Here is a 22,962-nt window from a genome sequence, read left to right as displayed (position 1 = left end):
CTGTGCCTAAATGCTCAGCCACCGCAGACAGAGCACAGGATCCGCACTGGCTTTAGGTCCATTTCACAGATGACACAGAGGCTCAGCAAAGCCAAGCGCCTCGCCCCGGTTCACACAGCTAGGAAGTGGCAGAGAGGGGATTGCGACCCAAGTCCCTCCAAATCCAAAGCTCGAGTTGTTTCCAAGAATGCTGTGCTCTGTTCTGAGGCAAGCGGGTCTATGTAAACCTGCCCCCCACGTCCCAAGAAGGTGAGAGGCCAAAGAAAGAGGCTGATAAATCCACTGTGCCAGAAAGGAACATGTAATAGGGACTTTTTTTTTTTTTTTTAGGAGACAAAGTCTTGCTCTGTTGCCCCAGGTAGAGTGAGTGCTGTGGCATCAGCCTAGCTCACAGCAACCTCAAACTCCTGGGCTCAAGCGATCCTCCTGCCTCAGCCTCCCGAGTAGCTGGGACTACAGTCGTGGGCCACCATGCCTAGTTAATTTTTTTTTTCGTAGAGACGGGGATTTGCTGTTGCTCAGGCTAGTCTCGAACTCCTGGCCTCAAGCCATTTCTCCCACCTTGGCCTCCCAGAGTGCTAGGATAACAGGCATGAGCCAGTGTGCCCGGTGGTTGAAACAATCATTTCCAATACCAGAGGTATACATTGTGTAGAGCCGGCGGAGGGTCCTAGTGGAGGAGGAGCAGAATCAGACAGAAGTTCTAACCGGATCTCTCAGGCTGCTGCACGGAGAGTAGCACCTTGGGAGGGACAAGGGGGAAACAGGAGGATAGTGCACTTGATAGGATGTTGCTATGATCCAGGCAAGATTCAAGGTGTCTCTCACTAGCTGGGTAATCTCTTAAATTTGTCATGAATTGGGAGAGAGTCTCCATTCAGGATTAAACGTGAGGATGGCTTTTGGAGGCTTGGAGCCTGCTTGCCTCCTTGTGCAGAGACTTTAGCTACATTTGGACGTTCTCTGGGGCTCCGGGTCATCGTTAATCTATCAAATATTAGCTGAGCTCTCGTCACGTGTCGGGGATTATGCCCTGTCTCTGGGCTACAGTGGGAAGCAAGACCTACGTGGCTCCCACCTCCCCAGAGCAAGGCCATGATTGTTAGGGCAGACCAGGAAAGCTTGTGGCTTTGACTGACCAGTGTGACAAAAAAAAAATCATTCCTTCTCCTGTTCAATTTCACCAGCATTAAGTGGCCTCCTTTGGGAGGAGTCGGAGCTATTGGGAAACCATTGGTGGCGGGGAGGCGGGTGCCCCAGCTAAAATGTGCTCACCATCCACCAAGTCATTGCTTACTTACTCGATGATAAAATAACAAAGTCAGGGCAAGATCAGTTCAGAAATAAACACTTTGTGGCAGTGTTCACAGTGACGGTGCAACGCTCACAGCCGCCTGCATGTCTGACGGTACGTGCTGAGAGCACGTGTGTGCGTGTGCATTGCAGTCTGTGTACGACCACGTGTGTGCCACTGTATACATTCTGCATATATGTTCTCTTCTACTTACCCTCGTATCTCCGGCATCTAGATCCATACTTGCACACAGGAGGAGCTCGCCATGCGTTTGTCAAATGAATAAATACGTGAGTAAGGGTGCCTCTGCTGCGGCTTCCCTGCGCTCCTCAGCTGGCACTCGAGCCAGATCTCGCTTAATCCTGACGACGACCTTGAGAGCAAGGCATCCTTACCCCCATGTTGCAAATGAGGAAATCGAGGCTTCCAGGAGTGGACTTGCCCACCTGCTGCTAAGTGGGAGAGCTGGGGGCTGAGCTTGGACCCTCGGACTCCAAGGTCCCCTTAGCAGATTCCCGCAGCATCCACGTTAACAACAAGCTTAAAAGAAAAAAAAAATCAAGCACTTGGTCTGTGCTAGAGTGTTGGGATCATGGGTTATTTTTGCTTCAAAATTTCATGATTTTGTTGTAATACTCAATCTTGCCTTTAGAGTACAAAAAGACATGTATCTTTGTAGGCTCAAGGAGATTGAAAGAACGCTTTTTTCCCCTGGGCTATCTGTCTGGCAGAAAAGAAAAAACCTACGCCAGATCAAAATGGATGGAAAATAAGAAATTCTTGGACCAATGGGAAAAGAAGGGCTTGCAGGGGTGACTGCATCAAGAAAAATGAAAGGGTATTACATAGCAATGTTGCCACTTCGACTCATTAACAGCACGGACGCGGGGCAGTTACCGTACCGTCTTGTGTGACTGCAGGTGCCGTCACATCTGTCATCTCAGTTGCTCTTAGGACCTACCCCACAAGGCAGCAGCACCAACTGGACGTCCCTCCTTACGGAAAACCAGCGACTTCACCAAGGCCTTAGAGTGAGTCCGGGGCTGAATTAAAAATGAAATCTAGACCGGGGTGCTTCTTACAGTTTTCTTTACTCCGTTTCTTTCTTTTTTTTTTTTTAATTTATTTTTTTTAATTTATTTTTTATTTATTTATTTATTTATTTTTTGAGACAGAGTCTCACTTTGTTGCCCAGGCTAGAGTGAGTGCCATGGCGTCAGCCTAGCTCACAGCAACCTCAAACTCCTGAGCTCAAGGGATCCTCCTGTCTCAGCCTCCCGAGTAGTTGGGACTACAGGCATGCACCACCATGCCCGGCTAATTTTTTCTATATATATTTTTAGCTGTCCATATAATTTCTTTCTATTTTTAGTAGAGATGGGGTCTCGCTCTTGCTCAGGCTGGTCTCGAACTCCTGAGCTCAAACGATCCGCCCACCTCGGCCTCCCAGAGAGCTAGGATTACAGGTGTGAGCCACCGCGCCCGGCCTAATTTATTTATTTATTTATTTTATTTTATTTTTTTTTAAAGAGTAGTCCCTTTCTGGCTGGGCGCAGTGGCTCATGCCTGTAATTCCAGCACTCTGGGAGGCCGAGGCAGGAGGATGGCTTGAGTTCAGGAGTTCAAGACCAGCCTGAGCAAGAGCAAGACCCCATATTTACTGAAAATAGAAAAAAATTAGCCAGAGGTGGTGGTGTGCGAATGTAGTCCCAGCTACTCAGGAGGCTGAGGCAGGAGGATCACTTAAGCTCAGGAGTTTGAGGTTGCTGTGAGCTAGGCAGATGCATGGCACGCTCTAGCCCGGGCAACAGAGCGAGGAAAAAAAAGACTAATCCCTTTCTTTAGTAGATTTTCTCCTGGCCAAAGTTCTTTAAGACTTCAGTGTCTAAATTTGATCTAAATTTGGTCCTCTGTCTGGGGAGGGGCAGACAAGGACAGTAAGCACAGCGCGTAAGCAATGGAACCGCATTATAGGAATCACTTACTTAAGAAAGGACTTCAGCTACATGAGACAGCAGGAGAATGAGATTAAAAAAATAACAGTAAGGGTGCACTGGTCTATTCAACCTGCCCGGGATAAGCAAATGGATGGAAGTGAGACGGAGCCCAGACTGTGTCCCCTCCATCTGTGCCCCTCCCTCCAGGGGCAGTTGCGGAAGTTGGAGCTGAGTTGGATGTGGATGTTTAAAGAGACACATATTTCAGATAACACGTCCCTGCAGGGCGAGTCGCTTGGGGCTAACATGGACAACTTGGAAATCTGATTCAGCTCGGGAGGGAAAATTGTCTGTGTTGGTTTTATTAAGTAAGCGACACGGTGACAGAGCCAAACAGGGAAGAAGGCATGTGACAATGGTGGCAGAGGTTAGAGCAATGAGGAACGCCAAGCCTGGAGTGAGGCCCGGAGCACGTCTCCCTCAGAGCGTCCAAGGGAGCCGAGCCTGCCAACGCCTGCAGTTTGGACTTTGGCCTCCAGAACTGAGCGAATAAACTTTTGTTGTTTGAACCCACCCAGTCTGGGGTTATTTGTTACCGCAGCCACAGGAAACAGCTACTAGGCTCTACTAGGCTGGTGCTTTTCTGAGACACATGGGACTTCTCTTAGGCACAATCATGGCTCGAGGACTCCTTGGTGGCCTTGCTGAAACCTTTCGAAGAGTGCTCTGCTGTCCGAGCCTCTTCCTCCCCCGCAGGGGCCAGCCCTACACCTGTCCCATGCTCGCCCACCCCTGCCAGCTCCCTCCTCGCTTCCTTCAAGGGCAGTTTCCTTCTTGTCCCTCTGCTTCTCAGAGGACCGGGACTAACACAGCATATCTCAGACTCAACAGCTACCAAGACTTTGCCATATTTGCTTGGTCGATTCCTTTTTTCTTCTGTTTTGTCTTCAAGTGTTTTAAAGTAAATCCCCTACATCACGTCATCTCATTCTCTGTGTATTTCAGAATAGATCTTTTAAAACAAGAAGGGCTATATGCTCCCATAAACCACCATGCCGTTATCACACCTAACGCATTTACTGGTAAATAATTTCCTGGTATCCTCCAGGCCTCACCTACACTCTCCAGTCTCCAAAATATCTTTTCCTGGTACCTGGTTTGACTCAGTTTCCAAATAAGATCTGAACTCTGCATTTGGCAAATCTATCCTTTTAACCCCAATCTGCCCCACTTATAAGTGGCGTGATGTTAGGTAAGTCACCATGACATTTTTTTTTTTTTTTCATTTTCCCCAACTCTAAAATGGGGAAATCAAGAGCATCTGCCTCACCAGGTTTATGAGAATTAAATGAGATCATTCATTCATTCATTCAATAAATATTTTTTGAGCAGCTGCCCAATGTCTGGAACTGCTCTAGGTGCTTGAAAACTATCAGGGAACATGACCAAGTACCTGGCTTGATGGAGCTTGGATTCTAGGGGAGGAAACAGATAATAAACATTGGGGTGGCTATAAAGGGTAGAGTGGGGAGGGGAGTCTTTTTGGGGGAGGTGGCCATCAACAGAGACCTGAGTGAATGAAGGGCTGAGCCTTCCAGGAGAAAGAAAGCTCCAGGCTTTCTCTAATAAAAATAGAAAGAAATTAGCTGGACAACTAAAAATATATAGAAAAATAAAATATATAGAAAACTAAAAATATATAGAAAAAATTAGTCAGGCATGGTGGCACATGCCTGTAGTCCCAGTTACTCGGGAGGCTCAGGCAGGAGGATCACTTGAGCCCAGGAGTTTGAGGTTGCTGTGAGCGAGGCTGACGCCACGGCACTCTAGCCTGGGCAACAGAGTGAGACTCTGTCTCAAAAAAAAAAAAAAAAAAAGTCAACTTGGACTACCATAAGTCACCAACAAATTTTAAAATCCTCCCAGTCTCTATCCAGGTGCAGATATAATTTTTCTGTGGTTGTAATCATAGCATAGATACAATGATATATTTTGCTTTTCTCAATTTTTTATTCTAAAAATTTTATTTCCCCCCCCCACCGGGACAGTGAAAAAATTAAAAATTTTCAAACAGAGAGAAAAGTTGAAACATAGCACACTTAGAGCCAACAATTGTTAACATTTTGCCGTATTCGCTTTTTCTCTGTGTATGTGTGTGTGTGTGATTTTACTTTTCACTGAACCATTAAAAAATAGTTCGCAGGCATTATGATACTCATCCCTAAATTCCTCAGAATGCATCTCCTAACAATAAGACATTCTGTCAATGAGCACAATGTCATTATTACACTATAAAAACTACCAATAATTCACTAAAATCATCTATATCCAATCCATATTCAAATTTCTCCAATAGTTGAAAAATAAATAGTAAAACTAACTTAAAAACAGACCAGGATCTAATCACGACTGACACATTGTGTTTGATTATGTGTTTTTAGCTCTCTTATTTTGGAACAATTCCTCACTGTCACTTATGTTTTTCATGGCATCCTAGTTTTGAAGTGACCAGGCCTGCTGTTTTATGGGATATGGGAATGTATCTATTGTCCCTCTCTTCTGCTCAGCACAGGGGTCTGGCAACAGCAGGCTATTTGTTGAACAAGTGAAACCAAACGATAATGGTTACGAATAGTAATCACAGCAGCTAATTTTTATTGAGGGCTCTCTTGGCTGGTATGCGCACCTTCATCCAGCTTGCTCCTCACAGAAATCTTATGGGTTAAGACTTTTTATTATCTCATTCACAGGTGAGCAAACCGAGGCTTAGCAAAGTGGAGTCACGGGCCTGAACTCACACAGGTAGAAAAGGGGCCAGACCAGACGGTACACCTGCCGGCTGGTAAACGGTGTGGTCAGGTAAGAGGCCCACTAGTTCTCGAATAAGTGAATGAACCAATGATGCGAAAGCTGGTCTGTGTACACGCACGTGCGTGACAGGTAGCACCTGCCGAGCGCTTACCACTTGGCAGGCCCCACCCAGGGCACGTTACCTGGGCTTTTGTGCTTTACGTTTGTTTTTGCCCTGTTCTATTTTCCAACGCCTGGCAAAAGGGGTGGCGCGGAGTTGGCGCCCAGGGACGTTTGCGCAGTGAATGAAGAATGAATAAATGAATGAAAGGACGGAAATGTGATCTCCATAAACCACATCTCCATAAATCCCCTGCTCGGGGATCTCAGGCGATCACTGGGGAGGCCCCAGCCCAGGGAGACCCGGGAAGTTCGCTCGCGGGCCCTGGGTCGACCTCGGGCTGCGGCTCCCGCCCCGACGCCCGGACTCCCGTCGCCTGGCACCCAGGTGGGCCCCGGGCCCTGCTCAGCAGGTGAGAAAGCCCGGGGCCCGCCGGCGCCTCGGCTTTTGCTCTCCATTAGCAGCACTTCACGCTCCCGGCACCGCAGCAGGCCCCCGGGCCGGTGGTCCACCGCACCCGCCCGAGGAGCAGGGGGCCCAGAGTACCCCTCCCTGTCCCCGCGGCGGCTGAGAAGGTGGCCGCCGCGCGGCGCACGCCCACCTGTCGGCCGCGCAGGCGCAGCAGCGCGCCGGCCTCCCCGCGCCCCGCGGCGCGCGGCTAGTGCGCAGGCGCGGCGGCCGATGCGAGTGTGTATGTGCGGGCGAGAAGATGGCGGCGGCGGGGGAAGCAGCGTGAGGAGCCGGGGGAGCGCCGTCTCATTGAAACGGGCCACCATGGCCCTCCACAACCCGCAGGTAGCCGCCGGCCCGCGCCCTCGGCCGGAAGGGGCCCCGAGCCCTCGGCGGGCGGGCGGCCGGGCGGGCGGGCAGGCGGGCGCCCGCACCCTGCCCGGAGCGAGCGTGTGGGAGTGGGGGAGGGCGCCGGGACACGCTGCCCGGGCCTAGGCCGGAGCCGCCCGCCGCCTCCGCGCCCTCGGCCGCCCGCCGCGCCTCGCGCCCCGCCGGGGCCGCTGGGCCCTCCGTCCCGGGCAGGCCGAGGGGCGGGGGCGCCGGGCCCTGTCTTGGGGAGGGCGTGGGGGGCGCCGAAGGGGTTAACCGCCCTGGGCTGGACCGCGGGGCGGGCCGGGTGTGGAAGTGGGGCCCTCCCCGCCGCGCCGGCCGGGACAGGCGGCGTGGGGGCCCCGAGAGTCCTTCGGGGCCGCAGATCCCCCGGAGCAGCTCAGGTTGCGGTCTCCGCCCGGAGCGTGCCTCAAAGATTTGAGGGCGCCTCGTTGCCCCGGTGCCCCCAAAGCTTGTCTTCTCAGCTTGATTGATGGCGCGGGGGCTGCTGATTTTCTGGTTTTAGACCCAAGTCACTGAGGAGCAGCCTTAGGCTACTGTTGGAAAGGAAACTCGAAATAAGTCGCCAGGACCGTACTTTTACTTGCATTTGAGTGACATCTTTTGCACGAATCCATCCCAGCCAGTGTGAGACTAACGCACCCTGTCAGAACAGTATTTAAAGCTTAGGGCCCTTTAAAATAATCCCACAATGGAAAGAAAGAGTAAAATGAACCTTTCTCTTTGGGGGAGATGTGTGTGGAGTTAAGCTCTTATTTCCTCTCTCCCACCCATTCTGTCCCCTCTCCCCCCAAATTACAATTACTCTGAATAAAAATCGGCATGTGGTATTATTTGTCAAGGTTGCTTTAGACCGCTGATTTGTTGACATCTAATCCCTAGAAATTGTTGCACACTTTTATACCGTCCCAACGTGCTTTTGTATTCAATGTGGGAAAATGAAACAAAGTAGCTGTTGGGAAAATTTTTTGTTGCCTTCTTGTAGATAAAGTCGATCTGATTAGAACTCTTTTTTAAAAATGATTTTAATAACTTGCAGTTAATGCGTGTTGGGGAATTTAAAACGTGAAGAGCCTTGTTTTTAAAAAAATTAGATCTTACAGGAAGCTTCAATTTTGCTAAATTTGTAGTACTTTAGTTTGCATCAGAACTTCCCCCGTTAACTTTTTGTTCTCTCTTACGTTTACTTTTGTAAGTGTTTAGTATAGTTCTTTGCACAAAAAAAGGAACATAGTTGTTGAATGATTTTTACAAACGTGTAATTCAAAGATTTGTTATTTGCTTTTTTCAACTTAAGTGCTGATTATATAGCTTATTTTATTGTTAAAATTACTATGAACATGTATAAGGTTCATTACGAACTAATGTGTAATATGTTCATTATGATTTTGAATTGAAGAAAGCATGTTTAGCCATAATTCGCACCTTTAGTTAATAAGCACCAATCGCTATGCAAAATTGATCGAAATGTTAATTAGTGGTGATAATATGTAAACCTAATTGCAATTTCATTTACATTCATTATCACGGTATTTGTTTTATACCCCAATATTGCCTGTATTCATCTTTAGAAAAATAGAATGGCAAAAGTTAGCTGAGCATAAATGTTAGCAACACTTAGAGTTTATTCTTTTAAAGTATGATTTAAATGCTTTAAGTTCTAGCATGGAGAAGGTAGCAAAGGAAATAGTTTGATATTTCATAATTTTCATTTAAAAAAATAGTAATGGAATCATATATGACAGGATTTAATTACTGGATCCTGCTTGAGTCAGTCTGAGCATTTTAAGTTGTATTATTCCAGTTCCTCCTTTGCTATGGGTCTTGTAGCCTTAATGGTCATTCATTCATTAATTTGGAAAATATTGATCCTTTTCCATGTGCTAAGCACCATGATATGCATATTACTTGTTTATTGTTGGGAATAACCCCAATTTAATGGTAAAGTCTTATTTTAAAATTGACTTGTTAAGGTTACAATTAAAAGTTTTTATAAAGATTATAGCTATTTTTGTGTTATTGGAAAGTATTGGTTGAACTCAATCCTTTATTGAAGTGCGATAGTGAAAAACTTGGAAACATTTTGAATGCTAGTAACTGTCAGCATTTTGACAAAAACAAATGTTAGATTTTAATAGTTGAAGCAAATTTTGTTGTCACCAAGACAACCAATTAAATGATTTGGGATCATTAATTTGAAGCTACCAGTTCTGCCTTATACCGGAAGAGATTTTTGTGATCCTTGAAGTTATTTATGGTGAAATTTCCGCAATAATGCTTCCTACACCCTGTTTGGATATCATGCAGTTGGTTCCTGTCCTCGTCCTCTGCATAGATGCACCCCAGTCTTTCTGTTACCTTGTGGTAGTGGGGCTCCCCCGTTTAACATGATGGAATTTCTTGGATCCAACTACAGCATATGGCTAAGTGTTACTGTATTGCTGAATATTTGTTTATAATTGACAGCTGGATTAGTGTTAATTCTTGAAAGAGATACATTTTTATTGGCGTCTCACACAGTGAGCAGCTGAAATAAATACAATTATTTGAAATGCTGACAGGATATTTGGAGATAACAATTTTCCTTTGCATAGTAGCAGCAGAATATTTGAACATGTCCCAAGACCAGATAGAATATTGAAAATTTGTGAACTGAAGGTCTCCTGAGTGGTTTCTACAGATGCACTTTATCCAGGGCCTCACCTTCATGCTCTGGAGCCCTTGTTAGGACCTCATTGTACGGGAATTACCTTGCATAATAAGTGAGTAAGAAGTGGACCCACCACATTCTAAACTCCTCTTTAGAGCAAAAGTTAGGACATACATTCCAGTGTTCTGTTATGTGAAACTGACAGGATTTAAACAGTGGTTCACATAGGAAAACAAAGGAGAAAAGGATTATAAAGCTTAATGATTGTTTTTCAATGATTGTGCCTAAGTGGCACATTTACTTTGTGCAATGCTCAGAATATAATATTACATAATTGAGAAAAGTGCTATCGTCTCCACTTGAATTAGTTAAATCAAACTTTTTGTTTGGTTTTATGTGTGTATGTGTTTTAACAAATTTCAGACGTATAAAGTATTTCCTATTAATGGATCTCGGTTTCCAAGTGGCACATTAAACGTGGTTGCTGAGGACACTTCTTACTGATAATATACTAAAGTTTGAAAAATAGTAGGAAGAGCTTGCTTTTGAATTTGTAATTCAGCGGTTACATTTTTATATTTACTGCCACACATGCAAGAATCACTGTTGTACAAAACAGATAAATCTGTTTGCAATGGAATTTGCTGGCCTTGGGCCATTGGATTACTGTCATTTGTCACTTTAGTGCTACTTCAGCAGTGTAGATGTTCATTTCCAAAGACTTACATGTGCTTGGACTGCAGTTTTCCTGTGTATTGAAGTGATCTCCCTAAAGATCTTTTTGTGACCATTTCTGTCAGTACAGGCTAGATTGAGAACTAGTGTTGAAAACATAAAGGTAGCCCATGGGGTGTGTTTATAGTATTTGTTTCAAGGATCAGAAAATGTAGGATTTATCATAAACCTAGATGTGGAATCTTCAGATCATAGACTTTTCATGAGCAGGCTGTTTTCTGACCGAAAGCTCTCCGGCTATGACCCACCGCATTTTCATCAGAAGACCTGAGAAACCAGAAGCTGTCTTTCTGTCCCTTTCATAAAACATGTCATGCTCTGGTTGTCCTCTCCTGGAATAGGATAGGTAAGGTGTGGCGATAGAAATGTGGTTTGGGGCTGGGAGAGAAGGTAATGTCAGGATTAAAGCCTGTCTTCCTTGAATTTTCCTTTCTGGCTTACATGAGAATTGTTAGAGGAGAGTGCGTGTAGTGAGCCCCGTGCCCTGCACTGAGTATCTGCTCAGCAGTCTCAGCTTCTCTTAGGACCCTCAGGCCACTCCCTCTTGGGCTTGTGTCTGCAGCCTTACTGGTTGTCATTCTTCAGATCAATTCTCAGTTTTTCTGGTATCAGCTCGAGGGCCATCTCCTAAGCTTATATGCTGTGTGTGATTCAAGAGTCTCCAGCTAATGCATCTGAAACGAGTGCTTCCTAATTAAAAGACAGGTGTCCCTGCTGTTGTGTCCTCAGTACCTGATTTTTACATCTAGCTGCCTCTGTTCGCTTGTTTGTTCCTTCCTTCCCTCTCTTTCTTTCTCTCTTTGATGGTGGTAGATTTTTGTTTCCCCATTTGTCCTTGTTTTAGGAAGAAATGCTCCTTTTCATCTGTGTGTATTGGGTATGGACATACTGGTATACTCTTGCTTTTTTTTTTTTTCCATAGTCTTAAAAGTAGCAATAGTCACTATGAGAGCTCCAGACTTATATTCTCATTGGAGCTACTGTGAAAAAATACATGTATGTATAAATGCTAATTGCATGATATTAGATGTATCAGGTGTGCCCTGTTGTAAGAAACTAAAGACAGAGAAAAACATGCATTGAAACTGCACAAAATAGGGGGGTTTGTGTTACAAACTTGTTATTGTGGACATGCTTTCTGGGTTGGGAAAGGCATGGTCCAGTGAACAGGGCACATCCTAAAAGTCCTTAGCTGAGATCTGCTGGCTGGGCGGGATGTGGCGGGGACCACTTTGTGTCCACAAAAATGGAAGTTTACCGTTATTGTATGTGTCAAAAATGCTTGTTTCGATGTTTTAAAATACACGAAATAAAGCCAAATTTCTTTATAAATTACATTTTGCAAGCCATGGACCTTATGAACTAGAACTACCCAAAAGCATTTAATATAAGATTCTATGTATTTAATGAGTTACAGTGTGCCTTGTTTAATTGTTTTCGAATAAACATGATAGTGTTTTTTGCCGCGGATATAAGCAATACATTTTAATTTTATTACATTCATTGAAATTTCATCAGGACCAATTAACTTGTGAGTTTATTTGATATTCTAATAACTGTCAAGAGGCTTCATAGCATTCCTTTTTTCCCCTTTTTCTTTTCTCCTATTTTAGACAGTTTTCAACTCAGAAGAGCAGTGAAGGAATGCCTCTCTTGAGAGAGACTTTCATTTTATATCATTACAATATCTACTCTCCCTATTCTGAAATTATCAGCCTTTTTCCTTTTGATAGAACATGTTGGGGTAAATAGAAGATAATATGAAATTAGAGTTTAATTCTAGAGTTTTTGGACATTCCTGCCCAGTGTAAAAAACTTCTCTTGATATATTAAAAAAAATATTTTTGGACTTTTTTTATTAAAAAGCAGTTTTAGGTTCACAGCAAAATTGAGAGGAAGGCACAGAGATTTCCCATATACCCCTTTTCTTGATATTTTAAATAATAATTTCCCTTAGGTGGCTGCTAAGACCATATGTATTTATTTAAGACTTGAAGTGGGCCTTCTGAGTGGATCTGGTCATCAGACAAGGAGGAACGTGTTTGTTACAAAGCACTAAGCTTTGCGGTAGTCACCGTTTGAAGACTGTTGTGCAGTGTGTAAACTGCATAGTTTACAGAGTGTCTTAACTTACTTGCTCCTTGGGGCAACTCTGTCCCGTACCATTATCACCACCATTTCACCGGTGAGTAAAGAAAGACCCAGAGAGGTGGTGACTTGAGGTGACATGGCTAATGGTGATCAGGGACTTAAAAGCAGGTCTTTTGACTTCTAAATCCTTTGCTTTTTCTACTTTGCCAAACTGCTTTTCTGGGAGAGACTGATGAAAGCGCAGTGTTTCACATCATGATTTCCCCCTAGTAGTTCCTCAGTGAAAGTTTATTGAATGAATGAATAAGCAAAATAAATGTTTAAAGACAAATAGGCCACTGATTACTACGTATGTTACTGGTATGTTACTAATTACTAAATTTTGTGTGGGGTGCATTTTGATAAAAGCCCTTATTGATTTTATTTCAAATTACAAAATAAAAACATGCTATTTTTAAAACATGCAAACAAAAGTATTTAACGTAAAAGTATAAGTCATTTTTTTTCCCTCTGATCCTTAATCCTCACTTTGATGTGTATTGTGCTTTTTCCTGTTAGGGCTCTTTTTTCTTCCATAGTTTTCCTAATACAGTCTATTCTAACCAGATAGTCCCTCAACTGAACTTTTTAGAGCAAATCTTGTTTTCAAAATTATTGAAGGCATCCACTCAAGTCAGATTTCTTGTTTTTACCAGATTTTCCTAGAGAATGGAGCAAATATCCTGGAAGTTAAAGTGGCTCATCAGGAACTAGGATGCTGAGGATGTGGAAGTGCTGTAGAGATTCCTAGTAATGTTGTCCAAACAATTAAAAAAAATACTTTGAAGACTTGTAAACCCTTCATTTATAGCAGCTATACTGTTTGGTTTTTATATTGTAAAAAGAGGGTTTTGTTTTTTTTTTTTTTTTTTTTTTTTGAGACAGAGTTTCACTCTGTTGCCCGGGTTAGAGTGCAATGGTATCAGCCTAGCTCACAGCAACATCAGACTCCTGGGCTCAAGCAATCGTACTGCCTCCACCTTCCGCCTCAGCCTCTGAGTAGCTGGGACTGCAGCCCGGGGGCCACCATGCCCAGCTAATTTTTTTCTATTTTTAGTAATGATGGGGTCTCACTCTTGCTCAGACTGATCTTGAACTCCTGAGCCGAAGTGATCCTCCCGCCTCAGCCTCTCCACTGCGCCGGGCCTAAAAAGAGGTCTGATTCAGATTCTCGTTGGTCTGTTGCCTTTGCAGTAGAGATTACCAAGGGGACAAACATTTCATTAGCAGGAGAAATGGGTATGTCCCCTGTGCTAGTGCATAATGAAGAATTGAGTAATGGACCTGAAGGTTTCTCCATCTTTTCCTCCTCTGACTTTGTTTTATAAAAGCACTGCAGTGGTAAAAAATAAAACAATCTCCCGGAGACTACCACATTTGACTACTTCCTACTCTAATAAAATGCAAAATCAGGTCTTCCATGGGTGGTATCCTATTTTGTTTGGAATTAATTTGTAGGATATTAGACACTTTTATTCAGAACCACATATGCAGGGGATTTTTGGTGGCTGAACATTAGGAATATAGAGCTGGAAAGAGAGTCCCTGTGCTTTAGCAGTTCACAGAGAAGTAGGCTGATTGGTTGGTGAATTCAGTTTTAGGGTGATAATTCCTGTAACAGAAGTGTGAATGACTTAGGAACATTCATTCATTAATTTGTATTCGTTCACTGAGCAAATAGTTACTGAGTGGCTGCTGTGCACCAGGCGCTGAGGATGAGTGATGAGCAGAACAGGCACCACCAGGGAGCTTCTGGTCTAGTGAGGAGGACAGTTGGCTAATCAGATAATCCAGAAGAATGTGTGAGTTGTCCCAAAGGAAGGGGGGAACAGTCTGGGGGTGTCAAAGAAGTCCCCAGACTGTCCCGGTGGCCATAAGGAGAGTTCTTGGACTTTTTGACTGGGAGAGTGCAGTAGAGATGGACACAAGTCACACGATCCAAGAGATTGTTAGTTGTAAGATGGATTGAAAAAGGAATAGAGTGTGATTGAGTGTCAGGGGAGGCTGGGAAGATACTCTCCTAGAATAGTGACATTTGAGCTGGAGTTCCCAGGCAGAGAAGCATGAGGACAAGGGCATGTGGAGGAGAAAGTGCAGAGGACCACAGTCTCAAAGTCTGCGGCATGTTTGGGGAACGTGGATTTGTGGCTGAACTGATGTGCAGGGTGAAGTGTTTAGACAGGAGTCTGGGGAGGAGAGGGAAAGGGCTTGAGAGCCCAAGCCAAGACTGAGCTTTATCTTACAAGCAGGTGGGTATCTGGGAAAACAAAGGTTTGGGCGGTAAAGTTGGTAGCACCACTCTGTATTAGTATTGCTAGTTGAGGTGATTGTGCAGGGCTCTGATTTGGATCCATTGAGAGTTGTCAGAGCTTTGATTCCTGGGGCGCTCTTCCAGATCTGAATATCTGCTCTGCCCACCTTAGTATCTGCAGCGTCTTAATCCATAACTTGGAGGGGAAAAAAGCAGGACATTTCTTTTGGGGACATCTGAGACAGACCAATGCAAGGCAAATAGCCTTTGAATGTCCTCAGAGATAATTGGATAGAGTAGTTAGGGAAGGTCATTTAGGGACATTATTCCCTTTATGGGGGGGGGGGGGTTGCGGCACCTTTAGAAACAAGCATTTGTCCCCTGATTATACTCCTAGCAAATAAAGAAAATATTAAGGAAAACATACCACTCATAATATTGCTTGACTCTGAGATAACTTCTGTTAATATTTTTAAATGTTTCCTTTAGTATTTTTGGTATTAACTTTTCTTTTTTCTTTCTTTCTTTCTTTCTTTTTTTTTTTTTGAGAGACAGTCTCACTCAGTTGCCCTGGCTAGAGTGCGGTGGCATCATCATAGCTCATGGCAACCTCAAACTCCAGAGCTCAAACGATCCGCCCGCCTCAGCCTCCCAGAGTGCTAGGATTACAGGCTTGAGCCACTGAGCCTGGCCAAAATTTTAGAAATTTGGAATCATTATATTTAATAGTATTTTAAAATTTGTGATCCTTGAGCACTGTCTTCTAATATCAGAATCACCTGGCATCCTGAGCGCCATCTAGACATACTGAGTAACGATCCCTATGAAGAGGTCCTTGAATCTGTTTTAAATAACTTCTCCAGGTTATCTCAGCCAGGCTAAAGTTTCCGAGCCTCTGTGTGCTTCTGGATACGGTTTTCTTTTTTTCTTTCTATTTAACTTTTGAGCACTTTCCCCTGAATAGCAGTAACTAAATCATATTTTGGTCAAAATAAATGTTTTAACAACTCTGTTCTAGGTTAGATGTGACCGACAACAAAAATACGGGTTGTGCCACTCTGAGCATGATGTTAGCTTATTTTAGCACTGAGTGGAATTGTGGAACAGTTGTGAGTAAATAGATCCAGCATGAGAAACCTGAAAATTTGCTGCTTGGAAGATCTGCTATGTTGGGTCTTAAGAGTGCGATTTCAGGCTGGGCCAGGTGGCTCAGACCTATAATCCTAGCATTCTGGGAGGCCGAGGCAGGAGGATCATTGAGGCCAGGAGTTCGAGACCAGCCTGAACAAGAGTGAGACCAGATCTCTACAAAATATAGAAAAATTAGCCCTGCATGGTGGTCTGCACCTGTAGTCCCGGCTACTTGGGAGGCTGAGGCAGGAGGATCACTTGAGCCCAGGAGTTTGAGGTTGCTGTGCTGTGGTGACACCACTGCACTCTAGCCCGGGAAACAGAGCCAGACCCTGTCTCGAAAAAAAAAAGATTTCGGTTTCATTTGAATTCTTTAGTAACTGATTAATTCCTTTTCAACAAGCATTTATCTGGTACTAGCTGTGTGCCAAGTCCTGTGTTGGGGTTTATAAGTTGCAGAACACTTTTTAACATTTTTTTAAAAATGGAAGTACAAATGCATTCCCCCAAGCCACGAGAGGTGATCTGACTGGCAACTCTCCGTACTCCGTGTTTTGAAGTAAGACCCCTGTGAACAGTGAGGGAGCAGCAGAGAGTCTGCCACAGCTCATTGTAACTGTGACCATCCCATGTTCCAGAGAGTTGGAAGTAACTTTCTAATTCATCCCGAAGCCTTAGTTGATATCAAAATCTCTGGGGATGCGTGTGCAGCATTAGGCCAGTTTGCCGCCAGAAATTTTGCTCCCTTGTTTTGTTGCTGGTTGTGGATTTATCAGCTAAGGAAATTCTTCTCTCCAGTTTTTCACAAACTGGTGCTAAAATATTACTCTTGGTTCCATCTTGCTTCTTATCTAACTCTTGGCTCTTCCATGCCACAACAGAGTACTGTAAGTTAGGTGCCAAGAGCATCAGTTTCTCTCTTTCATATGTAACTACAGTTCTAGTCAGTGAGAAAGAGCTAGCCTTTTTTTTTTTAATCTTAGACATTCTCTTCAGTTTTGACTGGAAGCTTAGTTGAATATAATTTGAACTTTACACACAGTGATACTCTAGCAATATCCTAGCAGTGACTAGTTTTGGATACAGTTACCGGAGCTGTGTTTGTCTCCCCTCCCATGGAACACGTTAAACAATTGTGTTTCTTCTTTTTAAGGAGGACGGAAAGTAGAGTTCATTGCCGTTATGTTTCTTTGCCCTTGCTGCTTTTTGGATGGAAACATAAATGTGAGTTAGCCCTGTTAGTTGTCGACCACTTTTCTATGAAAAAGGAAACAAATCCCATGTATTTGGTGTGCACAGCAATCTTTGAGGGCCCTGTGGACTTTGATTTTCTAGATGCCCTTTCGTTCCTTCCGCTGGCAGGTAGGCAGCCATTTATGGAGGCCTGTGCGGGCCCTGTGCTGAGAGGAGGGGCAGGAAGAGACGGCCCTGCCTGGCGGAGGCTGTGCTGTATGCAGAGGCCAGCACTACACGTGTGAGCTGGGAGCAGTGACCCGCCTGACTGATCTGGTCGGGGGTCAGGAACACTTGCTTGAGTCCGGCGTGGTCTGGCTTTTCCGCAGCCCCGCTGTCCAGCACAGTGGCACTGAAGTGTTTGTTGGGTGGATGAGTTAATTGACAGAGGGACCAGTCGAAGACAATAACAGAGAACAGCTGGTTGTCATTCACTGATTTAAGGATTGCATGTGGGTTTGTTTCGGTGTTTCTAGTTTTGGGAATGAAGCTCAGGACTACAGCCTGCAAAACCATGAGGGACAGATTTGCCTTCTACAGAAATACCTTTTTAATAATGAGAGCTGATTAAGAAGAGATGGCTGCTTTAAAGCATTCAGATTGATTGTAATTTTTGCATGAAGAATGCGTGAGTGACCTCTAAGCTGCTTTTAAGGTTTTTCAGTGCTCTGTTTCTTTCTCTTGTGTAGTTTCTTGAATCTAGGTGACTGATGTGTGCATCACGTACAGGTTATGTTGTTTCACTCCTTGGGCTGTTTCTCAGCAAATGTAGTCCTGAGATCAGAGGATAGATACCAATGCAAATATAATAAAACGCCTTCACCATAGTTACTAGTAAGTGCTCAGTGTGAGGGCCTGTGTACTAATGAAAGTTCTTCCATGCTCAGTTTGGACATGCAGTGATCTTTGCAGGCCTGGTCAGAGCAAATCCAAGTGTGCCCCCAAATCTGAGAACCCAATTGTGTGTCAGTGGTAACATGGAAAGAAAAGTTTTCAGGTGGCTTGCAGCAGTTGTTTTTTATTTCCCCCACCGTTGCCACCCATTGTGCCCAGCCAAAGTCATCTTTCACCCATTAGTTAGTTATTGAGCTTAGCTGGGTGCCAAACATGGTGGGTGCAAAAATAAGGGAGAACAAGTCGTCTGTGTCCAAGACCCTCTGCTTGTATAGACACACTCCTCCCCTCTGTCCTTGTGACCTGCTCTCTTGCTGGCAGTGAGTCTCTGTGCCCGTGCTGTCTTCTCAGAGGCCCACCTCACCACCCTTTTGAAATCATTCTCCTTCACGCTGGCCACCCTCTCTCCAAAGCATTTACCACCTTCTAATACCCTCTGTATCTAATATCCTAACACAGTTATTTCTTTCATTTTCTGTCTCCCTCCTATGTAAGTTCATTGAGGGCAGGGATTTTTATTTTGTTCACTGCAGTGTCCCCAGGTCCTAGAACATGATAAGTACTTAAATATTTATTGGTGAGTGATATAACACAGTGGATATATTTGGAAGTCCACAGTTAAGTGTGGGAAATTGGCCAGATAAATCAGCTGTTCAGATCCAGGGTTAGGTTAGAAATGTTGTCACAGTAGAATCCCACTTTAACTCAGAAGATCTGTTAGGAAAATAGTTCACAAAGTTGAGCCTCTGGGACTGAATTCTACAATGTGCAAAGTTAGCCAGGCCAGTGTGGGCCCAAGAGAAGGGTACCCAAAGCAGAGCTACCTGGCATGTGCAGGGTGTGGAAGTGGAAGTGCATTTGGAGTGTGGAGTGTTGTGGGGGGCTTCGGTGTGGAGGTGGGGTGGGGGGCCACGGACATCTTAGATGAGCCTGGGAAGGTGGTTGAGTGCAAAGTTCTGCGGGCTCTTGTAGATGAGAATTACCATGAGATGGGAACAATGCTTTGACAGAAACAGTGTTTGGGAGCACTTCTGAGGAGGTGATGCCTGTGCTGACGGTAAGTCAGAATCATGCAGGAAGCATATAACATGCCGAATGAGGCCTGGACTCAACCCCAGAGCACTGAACCCAGAATTGTTGCCTGTGTGGCCTGAGGATGCCATGATTGTAAGTTGTCACCAGGGTTGGGGACTGTTGTCTTAGGCCTTTGTCCTGCACTGTCTTGCATGGCTGATACTGCTTCCCCTGCTAGGTAAGTATCACTAGGGGTTGGTTTTCTACTTCTGTATGGAAAATAGAGTACGAGGAGCTGATTGGGTGAAAACATTTCTCTTCTGGGATGCTGAAGTCTTGAGCTCCACATATTTACCATAAGGGGGACTTTCTGAAGTCTGGAGTTAACATTTTTCTATTATAGTAAAAGATTTTAAACCATAACAAACTTAAACACACAATTAAAGAGTGGAGTGCAAACTGTTATCATTTCGTTGGGATAAACTATACTTTGGAGGGCATTTTCCAACAGATCATCAGGTGAAAGTTAAATTGAGAAAGTAAAAGTAAATTGCTTCCTTAGTGGACTTGGTCAGAATCTTTAGCTATCAGTACCCCTTTTTGCATTCCTTCATTTTTAGTAGATAGCAGTTTTTCAGCTTTTTACTTCTTTGACCAATGCTTCTAAGTAACTTTGGTATTCATTAACAACCAAAGCAACTCATTATGGGGGAAATTGTGTAAATAAGCTTAAAATTGGAAAGAGAGGAGTGTATGTACCAGCTAACATAAGGACTTCTCATTAAGCAGCTCTAGATTTTCCAGGGTGTTTGAAGAGACCATTGGCAATGGCCATCAAATTAGGAGAAAATCATTTTTGTAGTCAGACTTCTTTTTTCATGGCTGTCCTGTGAAATGAAGCTCTGGTTTAGTGATGTGCTTTCCTTCCTGGCAGGTGGTCTTCAGTAGCTGAGCTGTTGTTGGTCTGGTTCCAGCGTATTTCATTAAGTGAAAAATCCTGTCGAACAGATGGCACTTACAAGTTTCTGCCCATGTAGCACTCTGTTTAATGAAACACTATAGTTTTGCTTCATTGTTTTTGGCAATATTGTCTTTGTGTGTAGCGTGGAATTTGAGTACATGGTCAGAGGATCTTGGCAGTTATAAAGGTTGAGCTAGTCAGGAATTACCTGAGGTGATTGATGATGGGACAGAGGCTGACAGTTACAGTGCAAACAGACAACAGAATAAAAAGGTGACGCACAGTATTTTAGGTGTCGTTGTGTACCTCTAGTAACAGTCTTTGGACCAAGGAATGTGAAACTAAAAATCCCAGTGAGTGGATGCTTATAAACACAGTGTACTGAAGAATTCTGCTTAGGTAAATGAAAGATTGAAACTGTGGTCCTTGGTCTTCAAGAGCTGTTATTATGGTACTAACAGCTGCTGCTTCTACCTTATGTAGATTGTGCATCAATTTTTTTAAAAAATTAACCTTATTGAAAATATACTTTAATATAATAAATGTGCACATTCTAAGTTTGCAGTTTGAGTTTTGACAAATGTGTCAAAGTAGTGACTACCACCACAATCAAGATACAGAACATTTCCATTGTCCAGTGTTTCCTCCTGCCCCTTTGCCATAAATACCCCCAAACTTCCTATCCCTTGTCCAGGCAACTGGTGATCTGCCTCTGTCACTTATAGGCTAAGTTCGTCTTTTCTAGAATTTCATTGACACAGAGCTATACAGAATGCACTCTTCTATTTGGTTTCTTTCACTTGGCATAACTTTTGAGATTCATCCATGTTGTGTGTTGAGTTCCTTTTCAGTGATGAGTAGTACTTCCTTATATGGATGTACTACCGTTAGTCTCTTCATTTCTTGATGGACATTTGTTTTGTTTGTTTGCTTGTTTGTGTGGTTTTTTGTTTGTTTTGAGACAGAGTCTCACTCTGTTGCCCAGGCTAGAGTGCCATGGTGTCAGCCTAGCTCACAGCAACCTCAAACTCCTAGGCTCAAGCGATCCTCCTGCCTCAGCCTTCCAAGTAGCTGGGACTACAGACAGCGAGCCACCACGCCCGGCTGAGTTTTTCTGTTTTTTAAGTAGAGATGGGGGTCTCACTTTTACTCAGGGCTCAGGCTGGTCTCAAACTCCTGAGATCCTCCTGCCTCAGCCTCCCAGAGTGCTAGGATTACAGGCATGAGCCATGGCATCTGGCCTGATAATATTTTCAAACCCATGTTTCTTAATCGCAAGAGATCCTTTTGGAGATGGAAAGAACGTTGGAGGTTATCTAGTCCAGTATACACTCATTTTATAGATGAAATTAAGGCTTTTATCACTCAGAACAGTCTATTACTCCTTAATGTTTCCTCGCATCTCCCAAATTCAGCTCCTTTGGATGAGGAAATGAGGGAGGCAAAGACCTTGCACTTTTCAGTGTCTTCTGTGTTGGCTGGGACTTGGTTATGCCATTTGACGCTGTGAGGCATAGTGTTTATTGATGATGTACTTACCTCAAAGGCTGATGTCCTATTCCCATCAGTCCTTTCGAAGGCAGAGAACGTGAATTTGGGGACGACCTTCGTATTTATTTGCATTTGTAGAGAGAGGAAGCTTTTGGAGGTCAGAAGGCTGGGATGCTGCTCCAGCGAATAGCGCTGGTCCTCGCTTCCTCCTGCGGCAGCAAGTGGTGCTGCCGCGGCTGCTTTAGAGCCGCAGAGCACTGCAGATTGTGCAGGGGAACAGGAGACAGCTTTCCAGAACGCGATTGAGGAGTTTGCCTGTTTCTGAGTGTGCGTCTTCTTACCCTTTAGCACAAGTGCTGGCATTTCCAGTTCTGCCCCTCTGCAAGGCGCCTGTGGCCTGGGGGCCACGTGTGGCCTTGTGCATCCTCGAGTGCAGCCTTTTGGCTGAATCCAGATTTTACAGAACAAATTCTTTCAATGAAGGGATTTGTTCTGTGAAGTTTGGATTCAGTCGAGGGGCTGGACTTGGGGATCTGGAGGGCCACTCGTGGCCCCGAGGCCACAATCCCCGCCCCTGCGAGGGCTCCAGGCGCCTTCAGAAGGTAAAGCAAGCACTGGGAGCCAGCAGGCTGTGCTTCAGGGAGATGACTTCTGTTCCCATCCCAGCTGTGTTATGGCTTGTCCCCCTTTTCCTGAAGTGTTTCCTGTATATATATTTTTTCATGTCCTCTTTAGAAAGGACCAGAAAGTAAACCAGTGAACAGTGGGACTTTGGAAAGCCTGGATGGGCCAGGTGGGCTATGAGGGGAAGTTCCGCTTTGTTCCTAGTGGAGGGGAGAATAGTTAGTTGCTCTAGCGCTCAGTCTTCCCTCCCCTAAAAGGGGAATGTAGATGCCTAAAGCCCTTGTGAGTAAACCCCGCCCCCCCACCTCAGGCGTTTATGTTCTGACCACGGGCATGTCTTGTGAACTTCAGGACTTGGAAAAGGGACATTTGATGTTGCTTTCTGGTTCCTCCTTCTGACTCCAATATTCATCTAATTCTGGCCGGAGTTGCTTAAAACAGGAGAACTCCCAGTGTTTACCTTGTAGCATTGGTGTAGCGGTTAGACAGTGAAGTCACTGACAGCAGTGTAGCTGTCAGGAATGCAGTGTGGCTCCCAGATGACGACGTCGGCCGCCTGCCTTGATTCTCACCAGCAAGCATCTGTGTGTCTCTTAGGCCCTGCACCGGCCTTTGAAAATACAAGAATGAACTTGTTTTATTCTCTTGTGCTAACTTAATTGTGCTATATTTTATCTTGCTCTATTATGGGACAAAACTAATTCACATGGTCAGTGGCATTTCCTTCTTCACTAGATTATAAGTCTTGTGAAGTCAGGCACAGTATTATTTTTGTCTTTATTTTACCTAAGTGTCTACAATTCCTCCCCCTCATTTAGCAGATTTTAAAATGTATTAATATGTACTTCACACTCAAATAAGGAGGG

The 22,962-nt window shown here is 44.4% G+C and overlaps 1 protein-coding gene across 1 annotated transcript in view; it reads left to right on the top strand.

Moving 5' to 3' along the window:
- The first annotated feature begins 6,831 nt into the window (after window positions 1–6,831).
- USP10 (ubiquitin specific peptidase 10) overlaps window positions 6,832–22,962 on the top strand; it is a 60,594-nt gene continuing 44,463 nt past the window's right edge. The window contains exon 1 of the mRNA XM_069497835.1: window positions 6,832–6,937. Within this exon, the coding sequence (XP_069353936.1) occupies window positions 6,836–6,937 (102 nt within the window). The 5' untranslated portion in view covers window positions 6,832–6,835. The remainder of the gene's footprint in view (window positions 6,938–22,962) is intronic.

This window comes from Eulemur rufifrons, chromosome 23, assembly GCF_041146395.1.
Source record: "Eulemur rufifrons isolate Redbay chromosome 23, OSU_ERuf_1, whole genome shotgun sequence".
Taxonomy (NCBI): Eukaryota; Metazoa; Chordata; class Mammalia; order Primates; family Lemuridae; genus Eulemur; species Eulemur rufifrons.
Note: the sequence above shows the minus strand (reverse complement) of the source record. Positions and strands in the feature narration are given on the sequence as shown.